General features: G+C 42.1%; 1 protein-coding gene across 1 annotated transcript in view; it reads left to right on the forward strand.

Moving 5' to 3' along the window:
- LOC132377873 (cadherin EGF LAG seven-pass G-type receptor 3-like) overlaps positions 1–16,324 on the forward strand; it is a 511,939-nt gene that overhangs the window by 68,450 nt on the left and 427,165 nt on the right. Inside the window, exon 2 of the mRNA XM_059944310.1 lies at positions 11,163–11,801. Coding sequence (XP_059800293.1) covers positions 11,163–11,801 — 639 coding nt within the window. The remainder of the gene's footprint in view (positions 1–11,162; positions 11,802–16,324) is intronic.

Raw genomic sequence — 16,324 nt, forward strand, 5'->3', positions numbered from 1 at the left:
TATCTCCATTTTGTTCCATCTGAAGCTTCTCATTCCTGATCATTTTTCCTCTGTGAATGCACTTGGTTTTCCAAATCCTTGCAGCTTCTTAACCCTAACCCTAATGCGATGACATTCTGTTCCATTATATAGGCCATTAAGTAGTTTTAACAGTGACAGAGTTCCTCTTGTCCTTACCTAACATCCCATGAGCCTCTGCATCCAAAACATCCTCCTCCACAACTTCTGCCATCTTTAAAGATATACTACTATCAAACATATCTTTACCTCCCCCCCGCTCTCCGCTTTTCGAAGGAATCACTCCGTCCATGATTTCCGTAACCATTCATCCATCCCCACTAATGTCCCTCCCAGCACTTATCCCTGCAGGTGTCTGAAGTACTACACCTGCCCATTGACTTCCTCCCTCACCTCCATTCAGGTCCTCAAACAGTCCCTTCAGGTGAGGCAATACTTCACCTGTAAATCTGCTGGGGTCATCTAATGTGTGTGGTGCTCCCTATATGGCCTCCTCTACATTGGTGAGACCTGTCGTAAATTTGGGAATCATTTTGCTGGGCAACTGGTTTCCATCTGCAAAAAGCGGAACTTCCCATTCTCATTCCCATGATCTCTTGTGCCAAGATGATGCCACCCTTAGCAAGTTATATTCTGACTGGGCAGCCTCCAACTGCTCCCTCTCCTCTTCTTCTAATCCTCACTCAGGCCTCCTACCTCCTCCTCTCACCTGATTATCACTGCATTCTCCTTCCATTTTGCTTATGATCCTCTCCTCTTCTATCAGGTTCCTTCCTTTCCCACCCACCAGACTTCACCTATTATCTTCTAGCTATCCTTGTTCTCTCCCCCACCCTTTTATTCCAGCATCTTCTCCCTTCCTTTCCCATCCTGAAGAAGGGGCTTGGACCAAACCATCAAATGTTTCCTCCTTTCCATAGAAGCTGCCTGACCTGCTGATTTCCCCCAGCATCTTGCGTGTATTGCTTTGGACTTCCAGCATGTGCAGAGTGTGTTGTCTTTATGACAGTTATTTAGTTTATAATATTTTCGCTTAGTAATTCATTTGTTAGTATTTTCTAGTTAGAATTAGAAGTGCTTAAAGTATATTCATTGCCTGTAAAATATATCGGCATGCGATTACGTCACATCCGGTTTCGCCGCGTCTCGTGGGAAAATACCGGTTTGAGATCAACGCGAGGGTGGGGGCTCACCATGAGGCAGACCCGAGCAGGAGTTGTTTTGCAAGCATTAGAAATCACAGTGAGAGCAACGCTGTAAGTTAATAGATAATCGATATATTGAACTAAGATGTTAACGCCGATCCTGTTAAAAGTAACGACGGTCGATAATGTTTATGTTTTCGTTAGTTAAAGAGTTGCGGATAGTTTGCATTGAAGTGTATTTAAAGTAGTCAAGGGCGTAGGTAAACTCTGCCTGTATACTGCACCTTAATATAATGTAGTTATAGTCACTTTTACAAGTATTTACAATGGGAATGTGATATTAAGAAAGGAACAAATACTGTATCAATCTTGTATTGTTTTATCAACAGCTTTCACCATATGTTAATGTGAAGAGTGAACAGTAAATGGTTAATCTTACTGCGACCTGGTTTTCATTGACTGTGGTTTATCTCGGCGTTTAATTCGGCGTTATCGGTTACACCCGAACGAGAACGTTACAGTGAAAAAGTGGCATTATCAGGTGTTTCAAGTGCTGCAATGTCATCTCAATCCAGCATCAAGTCGATGCCACCCAGCGACAAGGACAGTAGAGCGACATCAAATAAGTCCACCCATGCAAGGGCCAAGGCAGAAGCCGCCAGGGTACGACTGCGCTACGCCAGACAAGAAGCAGATTTGAAAATGGAACAGGCTGCCAGAGAAGCCAGAATCCAGAAGGAAAAGGCTGCCAGAGAAATGGAAGCGGCCACCAGAGAAGCCGAAATCCAGAAGGAAAAGGCCGCCAGAGAAGCCGAAACCCAGTTGGAAATGGCAAAGATATCGACAAAGTTGCAAGTGCTGCAGCTAGAAAGAGAAGAAGAAGCTGCCAAGGCGGAAGCAGAGTACAGAGAAGAAGCTGAAGGAATGCATGATCTGGCCGACGTAAGATCTACTTCAGAAAGGACCAGGTTGGAACGCACAATCGACTATGTCCGATCCCAAATAGACAGGCAGGCTCGTCCTTCCTCTCCATACGTATTCGATAACATCCCAAGCCACGAGGAACCTCAGAGAGGCTGGATTGCATCACATCCATACGAGGAAGACAATTTACCCTCGCAACTCCGTGATGAAGTCGAGAATGAAAGAGCTGACAACCAATACTTCTCGACACCAAACTTACAAGATTTGGGGAGAAGAGATGCAGAGGTTGAATTCAGGACAGCGAATTCCATAAGAAATGTATGCCCTCAGTCATATATGCACCAACATATTTCTCCAGCCCGCATGCCGCTTACAGTTGATCCCACGATGCAGTATTTAGCACGACGGGATCTCGTCACTTCGGGACTGTACCGGTTTGACGATAAACCTGAAAATTACCGTGCATGGTACTCCACATTCACCAACGCTATCAATGGAGTCCAGCTCAGAGCAACCCAAGAGTTGGACCATATGGCGAAATGGCTGGGAAAAGAATCACGAGAACAGGTGAGGCGCATACGTTCAGTGTACATCAACAAACCCGAGCTAGCCTTAAGCAAAGCGTGGGAGAGACTTCGGGAGGGCTATGGGGCCCCCGAAGTTATTGAAGCGGCGCTATATCGACGTCTGGAAAACTTTCCTAAGGTGTCAGCCAAAGATCACATTAAGTTAAGAGAATTCGGAGATTTACTCATGGAGATCCAAGGCGCCAAAGAAGATGGCTACTCAGCTGGTCTAGTATACCTAGATACTCCATCCGGGATTAGACAAGTCGTGGACAAACTTCCATTTGGGCTGCAGGACAGGTGGCTGTCCGTTGCTTTAGAATACAAGGAAGACCACGATGATCGATTTCCTCCCTTTAAGCTCCTCACTAGGTTTGTGTGCAGGGAGGCGAAGAAGTGAAATGACCCTAGCCTCGCGGGTCCAGGAAGCTGTACGATTTACACCAAGCCAAGTAGATCCTCTTCGAATGTTTTCAACATCGATAAACCCGTCTCAGTGCTCAAGACTGAAGCCCTTACGACTAACAACGACCCTAGCAAGTATTGTCCATTGCATAACAAACCTCACCCCCTCAAAGGATGCAGAATGTTTAGGGAAAAACCCCTTGAAGAGAGGACGGCCTTTCTCAAGGAGAAAAGAATATGTTTTAGATGCTGTTCCTCAACCTCTCACCTCGCCAGAGAGTGTACGATCACCGTGAAGTGTCCGGAATGTGATAGCACGGATCACGTCGGGGCCATGCATCCCGGCCTGTCACCGCAAACCGACGACGCTCCTTCACCCCCACAACAGGATGGCGGGGAGGGAGAGGCTCACTCTAGGTCAACAGTTGTCAGCACGAACTGTACAGAAGTTTGCCGTCAAGCTCAGTCAAGCCGTTCTTGTTCCAAGATCTGCCTCACTAAGGTGTACCCTAAAGGAGCCAAAGACAAGGCCATCAAAGCCTATGTGATTCTGGATGATCAGAGCAATCGCTCACTAGTCAGTCCGGAGTTCTTTAAATTGTTCAACATTGAGAGTGAGCAGTTCCCATACTACCTTAGAATTTGCTCAGGCAACATGGAAACCCAAGGAAGGAAGGCAGAAGGCGTCCAGATCGAGTCCCTGGATGGTAAAGTCGTCATCTGTCTCCCTCCGCTCTTAGAGTGCAATGAAATCATGAATAACCGCACTGAGATCCCGACACCAAGTGCGGTACTACGCCAGCCATATCTCCACCACATCGCCAAACACATCCCAGAACTGGATCCAAAATCAGAAATACTCCTGCTATTAGGAAGAGATGTTATCCGGGTACACAAGGTTAGGCAGCAGGTCAATGGACTACTCGACGCCCCCTTCGCGCAATGTCTGGATCTGAGCTGGGTGGTGATAGGAGAGGTGTGTCTCGGTGACGTACACAAACCGACGGTTAACACATTCAAGACCAATGTGCTAGAGAGTGGCCGCCATTCAATTTTTCAACCCTGCACAAGTTCCATGTGTATCAAGGAAGCACAACAAGGCGCTAACAAGCGCGAGGTAACCGACGAGTCGCTGGGCCAGTCAGTCTTCGCTCAAACGGAGCATGATAATAAACTTGCTCCATCAGCTCAAGACGTCTTCTTCTTAAAAATGATGGACACCAAAGTCTTCAGGGATGAAGCAAATAATTGGGTCGCCCCACTACCCTTCAGAGAACCACGCCAGCGCTTGCCAAATAACAAAGAGCAAGCGGTCAAGCGGTTCACGTCCTTACAAAAAACCCTGAACAGGAAACCCGAGATGCAACAACAATACAGAGCATTTATGGAAAAGATCTTCGCTAACGGACATGCCGAAGTAGCACCACCACTGCCGGAAGGCGGGGAGTGCTAGTACCTCCCAACATTTGGAGTTTACCACCCACAAAAACCCAATCAGATCAGGGTGGTCTTCGACTCCAGTGCCCAGTGTTCCGGCGTCTCCCTAAATGACGTGCTTCTCACAGGCCCCGACCTTAACAATACCCTACTCAGGGTCCTGCTGCGCTTCCGGAAGGAGAAGGTCGCAATCTTAGCGGACATCCAGCAGATGTTCCATTGCTTCTTAGTACAGGAGGACTATCGTGCTTTCCTCCGTTTCTTATGGTATAAGGACAACGACATCAACAAGGAAGTTATCAAGTACCGGATGAAAGTCCACATTTTCGGCAATAGTCCGTCACCTGCCGTGGCCATCTATGGGCTGCGAAGAGCCATCAGAGAGGGCGCACAGGAGCATGGCGATGGCACCATTAAGTTTGTAAAGGCACTTCTACGTTGACGACGGCTTGATATCACTACAGACAGAAGACGAAGCAATCGATCTGCTCCGACGTACACAAGCCTCACTCGTGGAGTCAAACCTCCGCTTGCATAAGTTTGCATCAAACCGTCAGGCAGTAATGGAGGCCTTTCCACACGATGACTGTGCTCCAGCAATCAAAGACCTAGATTTAGATGGAGAAACCATACCTACACAAAGGAGCTTGGGTCTCCTCTGGGAGATAACGACCGACTCATTCACGTTCTCCGTGCCGACCATGATCAAACCATTTACCCGCCGTGGAGTCCTCTCCACTGTCAACAGCGTTTTCGATCCTTTGGGTCTACTGGCACCAGTTACGATTCAAGGAAGAGCTCTTCTCAGAGAACTTACGTCTGAGCCCTCTGACTGGGATACTCTTCTGCCTGAAGACAAGCTAAGCAAGTGGGAGGCTTGGAGAGATTCACTCCCAGATTTAAAACAGCTTCATATCCAACGTAGGTACACTGCGACCTCACCCACCGAGGCAAAGCACACAGAATTGTGTGTTTTTTCGGATGCGTCCACCAAGGCCATCGGCGCTGTGGCTCACTTGAAAGTGGTTGGAAAGGACGGCCAAGTCGAAGTGGGATTCGTAACGGGTGAGGCGAAGCTCGCTCCTCAGTCCGAGCCAACGATTCCAAGGCTTGAACTGTGCGCAGCCGTCCTGGCCGTGGAAATGGCAGACCTTATCCAGGATGAGCTGGACCTAGAGTTCGACGATATCAAGTTCTACACAGACAGTAAAGTCGTGCTTGGTTATATTTACAACGAATCAAAACGCTTCTACGTGTACGTTCATAATAGGGTTCAACACATCCGCCTGCCATCTAAACCCGAACAATGGCATTATGTACGTACCGAGGATAACCCTGCAGACCATGCATCAAGATCCTTACCTGCATCCCGTCTGGCTCAGACGACCTGGTTTACCGGACCCCCCTTTCTGCATCAGCCACCATCGGAAAGGACTCAAATGAACGAGACATTTGAACTGATCGAACCCGAGAGAGACTCGGAAATTCGGCCGCAAATACAAACAGGAGCCACCTACTTCGAAGAATCGATACGTACCAACGAACGCTTTCGGCGGTTCTCCACTTTGAATTCTTTAGTGAGAGGACTTGCGTTCCTCATTCATATGGCCAGATCACACAAACATTCATCCCGAAACAGTAAATGTAGGGGTTGGCACAAATGTACTTTGCCTCGCACCGCGGACGAATTGGCCCAGGCAAAGGACGTCATCTTCAAAACAATGAAAAGAGCGGCTTTCTCATGGGAGATTTCAGCTCTCCAAGTCAACAAACCAATACCAAAGGACAGCCCTTTGAAGAAATTCAGCCCGATCCTGAAGAACGATATCATCTGCATTGGAGGCCGGTTAATGCACTGCCAACTTCCGGCCGCAGAAAAGAGTCCAGTACTCCTGCCCAAAGACAGCCATGTATCCTTACTGCTCGCCCGCCATTATCATGAACAGGTAAAGCATCAGGGCCGTCACCTTACCGAAGGGGCAATAAGAGCAGCGGGACTGTGGATCTTGGGAGGTAAAACACTGATCAATTCGGTACTTCATAAATGTGTAACCTGCAGGAAACTACGAGGCAGATTAGAAGTTCAACGCATGGCGGACCTCCCACCTGAGCGCCTTGAAGCCTGCCCTCCCTTTACATATGTGGGGCTCGACGTATTCGGCCCCTGGTCTATCACTGCGAGACGCACCAGAGGAGGACAAGCAGAGAGCAAGCGGTGGGCCATCATGTTTAGCTGCATGAGTTCAAGAGCGGTACACATCGAGGTCATTGAATCTTTGGATATATCCAGCTGCATTAATGCTCTCAGGCGGTTCTTTGCGATAAGAGGCCCTGCAAAACAGTTAAGATCTGATTGCGGCATGAACTTTGTAGGAGCATCAAAGGAGCTGGGGATGGACAAAGCAGTGCAAAGGTACCTCAGTCAACAGGGATGCAACTGGGAGTTCAACACACCACACGCCTCCCACATGGGCGGCCCATGGGAGCGGATGATTGGGATTGCCAGAAGAATTCTTGATTCAATGTTCCTGCAGCAACGCACCCGATTGACCCACGAGGTGCTGTGCACCCTAATGGCAGAGGTCACAGCCATTATAAACGCACGACCACTCCTACCTGTGTCTTCTGACCCAGAAAACCCCTTCATACTTTCGCCATCAATGCTCCTTACGCAGAAGGCAGGAGCTTCCCCTCCACCAGGAGACTTCTCAGACAAGGATTTGTACACAAAGCAATGGAGACAAGTCCAAGCTCTGGCAAATCAGTTCTGGTCTCGCTGGAGACAGGAATATCTACCTTTGTTGCAACAGAGACAAAAGTGGACAGAACCCCGCAGGAATCTTCAAGTTGGTGACTTAGTCCTGCTCAGGGACAATCAAATCGCCCGCAACAGCTGGCCAATGGCCAGAATCACTGCTACATTCCCTTGTGGGGATGGACATGTCAGGAAGATCGAATTGAAGACCACCGACCAAGGCGATGTGAAAATTTACCAAAGGCCAGTTACAGAAGTTATTCTACTTCTACCTAATGACTGATTAAGAGACTAAGTTTTGCACTCTGTTCATTGTGACCTTACGAAGGTCAGGCGGGGAGTGTGTTGTCTTTATGACAGTTATTTAGTTTATAATATTTTCGCTTAGTAATTCATTTGTTAGTATTTTCTAGTTAGAATTAGAAGTGTTTAAAGTATATTCATTGCCTGTAAAATATATCGGCATGCGATTACGTCACATCCGGTTTCGCCGCGTCTCGTGGGAAAATACCGGTTTGAGATCAACGCAAGGGTGGGGGGGGGGGGGGTCACCATGAGGCAGACCTGAGCAGGAGTTGTTTTGCAAGCATTAGAAATCACAGTGAGAGCAACGCTGTAAGTTAATAGATAATCGATATATTGAACTAAGATGTTAACGCCGATCCTGTTAAAAGTAACGACGGTCGATAATGTTTATGTTTTCGTTAGTTAAAGAGTTGCGGATAGTTTGCATTGAAGTGTATTTAAAGTAGTCAATGGCGTAGGTAAACTCTGCCTGTATACTGCACCTTAATATAATGTAGTTATAGTCACTTTTACAAGTATTTACAATGGGAATGTGATATTAAGAAAGGAGCAAATACTGTATCAATCTTGCATTGTTTTATCAACAGTTTTCACCATATGTTAATGTGAAGAGTGAACAGTAAATGGTTAATCTTACTGCGACCTGGTTTTCATTGACTGTGGTTTATCTCAGCGTTTAATTCGGCGTTATCGGTTACACCCGAACGAGAACGTTACACAGAGTTTCATGTGTTTTTGATTTTCTACAAGATTTTCTGTGCAATGTACTTACTCCATAGAATGGAAACTTAAAAGATATAGGTTTAAGTTATGCTACTTATTTCATTAATGAGTTATGAGACATGTTCAAGCTGTTTAGTACTTTGGTGAGTTGACATCCTGACTCAAGGTCCAGATATGGTTTGACTGAAGTACTAAAGAGATTGAAATAATGGAAGCAGCCCAGGAAGTAGCTTTGAGGCTTTTTGAGTTATGGAATCTTAAAACTTTAGCAGGGAAAATGAGGTCATGTTTCCATGCCAGTTGGAAGAGAGCTACCCAACGTCACTCCATCATTCTCCACATATACCTCCAGGCCCTTTTTAACTGTAATGAAGACATCTACCTCTAACATCCTTTAATTTCCATGTTGCCGCCACCTTCTTTGGTGTAAGGTTTGTGGTAGAGATATTTCCTCATCTCTCTTCAAATCTTCCACCAATGTAAATCTCTGTCCATTATTTTTGAACTCCTAATTAGAGGATTATGTCCTTCCTGTTTAAATATACCCTGCATAATTTTATGCAACTCAGTAAAGTCTCCCCTTAACCACCTCTGTTCTGAAGGAAAGAACCCTAGTTTCCTCTGAAAGAGGTCCATAAACTGAAGAGGTATAGCCTTTCAAGCCATGAGACAATAGGACACAGAGCTTTTTTTTCCTTTGAAGCAATGAAACAGTATACAAAAAGAAAATCCAATCTAAGGTATTAAATTAGTGATATAGGGTAGAAGTTAATGCTGGTTTTATTTTTTTTATTAAAGTTAACATTAGACTGTATCTCAGTGTTCAGGCCCACTGTACTCAGGATATTATGGAGGAGATAGAGGAAACATCCCACAATGTTACAATATTTTTTGATGTCATATTTGTAAGGACTAACTAATGAACCAAGGTGGACCTTGAGCCATGCAATTTCATAGATGATTGTTTTTAGTAATTCATATTGATAGATCAATAAAAATTTGGTTTGACATTGATATAGGTGTAAGTGTTTCTTTGTTTTGTGGCTGTCTGCAAGATGATGTTTCTCAAGGTTGTATACATAAGTAATGTATTTTGAATTTTGAAATAGTGCTTAGCGGCTATGTTTGTTGATTAAAACAATTCTAATTATATTTCAATCTCTAATTTGAATTGACTCTAAAATCGAGTTCTAAACATATGAAAATAACATGCAGGAAGCCAATATGTGATTCATTCACCCCACTGTATATCAATGTAGTTCAGTTTTGCAAGGAAATCTTTTGAACAAGTTGCAGAAAAACGCTACACCTACTCACAAGAAAATTAAAATCTGTGAAGTTCCTCTTTCACACCCAAAAGTGTTGAAATAAACCCTTGGAGACCATGGTGGTAAGACAGCCTTTTGTTACATAATAAGCTTGTCATCTCACTTTGAACATCTTCAATGAATGAAGCTTCATTATACAATTCATCATTTTATCTCAACTGTTGTGCCCTCTTTGTCAGGAACATTTCTAATGTCTAACCTTCATGCTTGTAAGTCTGTTGGGTTTCAATAACCTAGCTAACTTGCACAGCTAAACCAAATTTAATTGTATTACCTGAACTCCTCATGTCTGCCATCCATGCTGTCCTTGGTTTAATGAGAGGTTATACATTTAGCTCACCACTTGAGAGCAACTAGAGGGCTAAACGCAGATGCTACAATTGTGATACATAGAATAAAAGTTGTACCTACATGGTCTCTTGGTGCTTGAAGATTATTTTTGAACTGGTATGGTGACTATAAAGGAGGCAAATTCAATAGCCCATTTATTCATGGAGTGGAACAGCAGAAAGTGATGGAATGTAGCTCATTTGTCTCTTTGTTAACTTTTGTCATATAATAATGGGTCAGTACATCAGGCTGCCTCCTAAAAATAGAAAGGTTGCACTCAACTCACTCTCCAAATTGATCAGCTAAAATGCAAATATTCAACAAGTGTGGAAGAGTTGTTGGTTTAGTTGAAAAAAATGCAAGAGATGGAATCAGGAGTATCATTGGGATGGAAACACTGCTTAGTTGTCATTCTTGTCAGATAAAATTGAAGAGTTAGAATTGAGATGAAATGTTTGTCCCAATTAAAAAAAAAATATTAATTTACAGGACATGGGCATCACCAGCTAAGCCAGCATTTATTGCCCATCCCTAGTTGCCCTTGAGAAGCTGGTGATTGGTCCATGATAGTCCAGGCTTCATGTGATTCCTCTCACTCTCTACATCTAACCTATTAGTGTGACCTTTCTCGTTTCTCCCTTGTATTTGGACCTCTGACATTTGAGGTCCTAATTCACAAAATTTTAAGTTGATGTTTTTATGCAATGTGGATGGGGTTGCTATCATTAGAATGAGTGTATGTATTTAAAGGAGAACAGCTGTACAATGGTCAATGGTTATTCTTCAACAACATCATGAAAACAAATTATCTAAATCAACAGCTTATCACTGTTTCAGGATCTAACCTCTCACAAATAGCTTAGCACAGTTCCTACATTACAAAGGTCACCTGTAGTTGAACGTGTGTATATTACCTTGTGATTGTGTTCAATTACAAGTCTTTTCCTGATATTGTCAGTGATTAAAGTAGAATTCTATGTCCTGTGACACCTTATCTTTATGCAAACAATGAGAAGAAATTAGGGAAAGTGATGCATGTTAAATGGAATTAGTGTGGTTTAGCCAAATGTCAGTTGAAGAAGATTGGTCATTTTAATCATTAATAAAATGTGTCAGAAATACCAGTTCACCTCCAAGTTTAATTAACAGCTTTAAAAGTTTAAAACAAATTGTTTATTGTTGTTATTTCTGAGCTAATTGAGTGATTTTGTTTATCTATTTTCAGATGGGATTCACAGCGTGACAGCACAGTGTGTACTGAGAGTAATTGTCATTACAGAGGAAATGTTGATCAACAGTATTACAGTACGCCTGGAAAACATGTCACAGGAACGATTTCTGTCTCCATTGTTGAATCACTTTGTGGAAGGTCTGGCTGCAGTCTTGTCTGCTCCCAAGGAGGACATATTTGTTTTCAACATACAAAATGATACAGATGTCAGTGGGAGCATTCTGAATGTCAGTTTTTCTGCTCTGGTGCCTGGTGGGAGTCAGAGCCAGTTCTTCTCCTCAGAGGAGCTTCAAGAACAGCTCTATATGAGTCGAATGTTGCTGACCTCTGTCTCTATGTTGGAGGTCCTTCCATTTGATGACAATGTCTGCCTGAGGGAGCCATGTGAAAACTACATGAAATGCATCTCAGTGTTGAAGTTTGACAGCTCTTCTGCATTCATTGCTTCAGGCTCCATGCTTTTCCGGTCCATCCATCCGATCACTGGTCTTCGCTGCCGTTGTCCACCAGGATTTACTGGGGATTACTGTGAAACAGAGATCAACCTTTGCTACTCAAATCCCTGCCAGAATTCTGGAGTATGCAGTCGCAAAGAGGGTGGATACACGTGCATTTGTCGAGAAGAGTTCACAGGTTAGTAAAACTGGAATTATTTTGCATCATAATAAAGTAATTTCATCTTGGTTTTAAAGATAATTTATGAACAATGTGCAGATTTTAATTGATGTAGTCTTTTTAAAACATACATTTCTTTTAAAGGAGTGTCTGGTTGAACGGCAGCAGCTTTGCACTGCCAAAAAACAGAACCAAAACCTTGCAGATTTGCCTGTTACTTGATGCTGTGTCCCTTTGCAGCTGTCCAGTTGGTTTTAAGTTATGGTCAAGATAGCAAGTCACCTATTCCTATGCAAGACCGGCATCAGTTGCTCCCCAAATTCTTTGCATGCTCACTAGTCACCCCGTGGAAGTTATTTTATCCATCCTCTGCACTGTACAATGTGTGAATTGTGTCAGTAATATTAATATAATATTTTGCTTTGACTGAAGCATTGTAAGTTGTATAGTCTTTCAGCTTCTGGTGTTTGGAAATCTATTTCTGCAATATGCAGTGGATGTTATTCTTTGTGTAGTCTTAAATATTTTTGTAAACAAGCATTAATATCTGTATTATCAGCATTTTATTTTGATCTTACTTTCTCACTAATCAGTTTTTTTTTTAAAGACAAACAGTGTAGTTATTTTGTTAATTTAGTTTCACTTTCTCTGGAGCAGAAAATGCACAAGCTCTGTTCTATAAACTTTCTCCTAATTGTGGTTTAATTTCTGTTACAAATATCAGTGTCTAACACCTTCCAGTCCCTTAATTTTAAATTATTTTGTAAACTAAAATTTTGCCATTGGATATTTGATCCATCCATTCATTTTTTTCTACAGTTAAATAACTGCAATTACATTTATAGTTACATTTATTGAACATCTCCATTGTAGATCCCTGAAGACAGATTAAATTCTTTGCTTAATTGTGCAATGGAAACAAAACACCTCTGGGTTATTTTGAACTTTAACACTGCAGCCTTTCTCCTTGAATTTGGGCCAAAAGGTCTACTATAGATTGGTTCTGGATTACCTGTGTTTCATAATGAGTCCTCAAGAGAAATAAACAATTCCTCTTCCACAATATCCATTTCTCGATTAAGTTCTTAGTTCCGAGCCAGACTGAATTTTTGTATTGGAAGTGGGTTTAGAGCTCTCTGCAGCCCTATTAATTTCAGTTACCAAATGAAGCTTATCGTAGGAGTTACAGGGTCTGTAATTAGGTGTTGCTCATTACCAATACAATTTAAAGAAATCTGCACACAAGATGGAATTAGTTTTGGACATTACTTTGGTTCTTTCTAAATTAAGAATATTTCATATTCTGTTTCTGTGCCATATTGCCCAATAGGGTAGACTGGTCATTTGATCTGATTTTTTTTACTGAAGTGTTTGAGAACAATTTATTATTGCTATTTAGTGTACAGTGACAAATTGATAGTTTTTTTGGGGACTTTTGCTCTTCAATGGTTATTAATGATATGTTAACTGTTAAATCTAGTGATTTAACAATTTTTAATGATACCAGTATATGTGGATAGATTACATATAGGGGATTAAGCAGAATTTAAAAATATCCAGTCCAAGGAAACAAATAGATGTTTGATGGTACATGGAAGTTAGTCTAGATAATAGATAGGTGATGTGATAATGTAAATCAGCAGTCATGTCCACTTGCTAAATTGGCCCTAATTTGAAAAGGCTAATTAAAATTAAACCTCCCTACAGAATCCATTGGTGATGGAAATTATCTTGTAAATTCTAGAAAGTCTAGGCTATTATTCAAAAGTCATGTGGGTACAAAACATGGATCAGAACACTGGCAAGTGTCTAGGTGAGTCATGCTGGTTACATTGCATATCCTGAAGAAGTAAATTCTCAGTGAAGACCCACAGGATGAATTCTGATCAATGGTGGACCACCAGTCCTCTAGACCTATGTTGTTTTCCAACATTATTAAATATTTATTTTTGTATATGTACCAATTTTCCCTGTTTTTTCCTAACGTTCTATTATAATCTATCTTTTGAAGGGGTTTTATTTCATGCAAGTTTGACTGCCATGTGATATTTCTCATCCTTTAAGCAATTCCATCTGATTTGTCACCCTGCTGAAAAAGACAGTAATTTGACACAACATACCTTGATTTTATTCTTAACCTTTTGTGGTCCAACTTCCAATTGTTGTATTTTATTTTGTTTATTAATCTCTTGATTTCACAGTTCTTCCTTGCTTTCCTAATTACTTACATCTAGCATCTCATTGCATTCTTGTGTCATCCTGTCCTTGGTTGTCCATGCATTTTGTGCTCCGTGTGCTTCTTACCCAAAGATTTTCCCACATGTCACTTACTAATTTGTGGTGCTCCATCATTATTTACCAATTTCAGGACTTCAAAGTTGTGTTTTATTTTGGTCTTCATCCATTTCCTTCTCAAACATGCATTGTATTATGATGAAAATTGCTTTGATGCTCTTCGATATTCACTTCTCCATTAATCCAGCTGCTTCCTTTCCCAATCTCTGATCCTATGAAGATCGGCCTCTATTCCCACCCCATCCCTTCAAAGATAATTTCCTTCAATGTATTTCAAAGCCAAATTAAACAAATAAATAATCTTGTGATTTGTATACTCTGTCTTTCCTTTAATCCTTAGCTCTGGATGCACTGACAAAAGGAGTCCAATGTCCATCCAATGTTGCTTGTTTAGAAATGAACGAATACAGATGAATATTTCTCTTTCTAAATTTCTCACCAGACTTTCCTTTGACAGGGGCAGCAATAATGTATCATAGGACTCTAATTTATGATTGCAAGAAAAGGTGCTATTTCCTCTAGATTTCTTTTAGTTCTCCACCAATAGTACCCATCTCGTCTTTTTTTCTCTCTCTCCACAATAACTTCAATTTCTTATTTGAATAACATTTTGAGGCATAATATCATGTTGTGCATTGTATATATATCTTGTTTTTCTGCTTATCTTCACAGGAAATAAAAACATTGTGCATATTACCCTACAGCAATGTTTCTTTTTCAACTGCTTGAATCTTTGCTCTTTGACACTTGCACCTTCACTTGCATGAATTCCTTTGGAATGTAACTGTAACTCTGGATGAAACTTTCCAGGAATTTTCCTGCCTTACTTTTACAGAACATCTGTATTTAAACTTCATTTCACAGCTTCTGAATTAGACTGCAGGATTTATGAGCATCAGGTTTAGTATCACTAGCATATGTCAATTTGTGGTGGCAGTATTTTGCAATAGAGAATAAAATCTATAAATTACAGTAAGAAGTATATATATTTACATTATATAGTGCAAAAAGATTCAAAGTACATTTATAATGAAAGAATGTATAAATTATACAACCTTGAGATTTATTTGCTTATAGGCAATTGCAAAGCAAGGAACCCAAAAGAATCCAATTTTAAAGAAAAAGTAAGGCCAACTCCCAGTGCCTTCGGAGAAAGAGGAGGAAAAAACACACAACTCATGCAAACAATGGAAATGAGCAACAATAACAGCAAAACCAAATTGAGTCCTTAGATTCAATTTCCGGAGCAGCCCAGAGTAGGCCCAAAGCATCAGTATTCATTTAATCATTTTAGCAGGGCAAAACGCCACAAAGTTCACAGACATTAAGAACAGCAGCTGGAGGCAGTCTCACAGCCTTAGCTTTGTGGACAGAGGAGCTGCCAGACTATCTGGGGTTGTGTTTAAATTGTCTGAACCTCACATTAAGACCCAGCCCCACCACAACAATTTGCTTCGGCCTAGATTTTGCTGCCGGAGAAGCCATTCGCAATCTTGACTAATCGGATCAGTGTCCAGAGCAATCCAACCTTACCTGACACCCTTGTCTTCCAGTCTATCTTTGCCAGCACTTGGATTATTCAAACAGCATATTATACCTCGCATTAGGACCCAGGCCTCGCAGCAGCATATTGCTCTGGGCCTAGAACATGCTGCCCAGCAATTCACTTTGGATGTAGATTTTGCTGCTGCAGAAGTTATTCTCGACCTCTCCAAATCAACCTGGTGCTTAGAATGATCTATCCTCACACCCAGGCCAGGTGGATGGGCAGTGGAACTTCTTTGTCCCACCTTCTCCCTTCCTAATCATTCAGTCCAACCAGCACAGCTCCAATTCCAAGTGTGTCGATTTTGCAGCACACCAACAGGGCACATCTCATGAATTCACTTTACCTTCACTTGCCTCTTCACTTTTTGTACCACAATTTACTTAAAAAAGTGTTATTTATAATGATTTTAATTGAATTCATTTGCTTTCAAACAACCAGTAAGCTGTTACACATCTTTGGTAGCACCATCTTGGAGAGGAAAAAATACTGAGGTAATGTTCATGGGTTCATTTTATGTTCAGAAATCTGGCAGAGGGGACAAAACTGTTCCTGAAACGTTGAGTGTGTGTCTTCAGGCTCCTGTACTGATGGTAGCAATGATAAGAGAGCATGATAGTGGTGACAGTGATAGTGGTCCTTAATGATGAATGCCGCCTTTCCGAAGCATCACCATTTGAAGGTGTCCTGAATGCTAGGG

This window comes from Hypanus sabinus, chromosome 19 (genome assembly GCF_030144855.1).
Source record: "Hypanus sabinus isolate sHypSab1 chromosome 19, sHypSab1.hap1, whole genome shotgun sequence".
Classification (NCBI taxonomy): domain Eukaryota; kingdom Metazoa; phylum Chordata; class Chondrichthyes; order Myliobatiformes; family Dasyatidae; genus Hypanus; species Hypanus sabinus.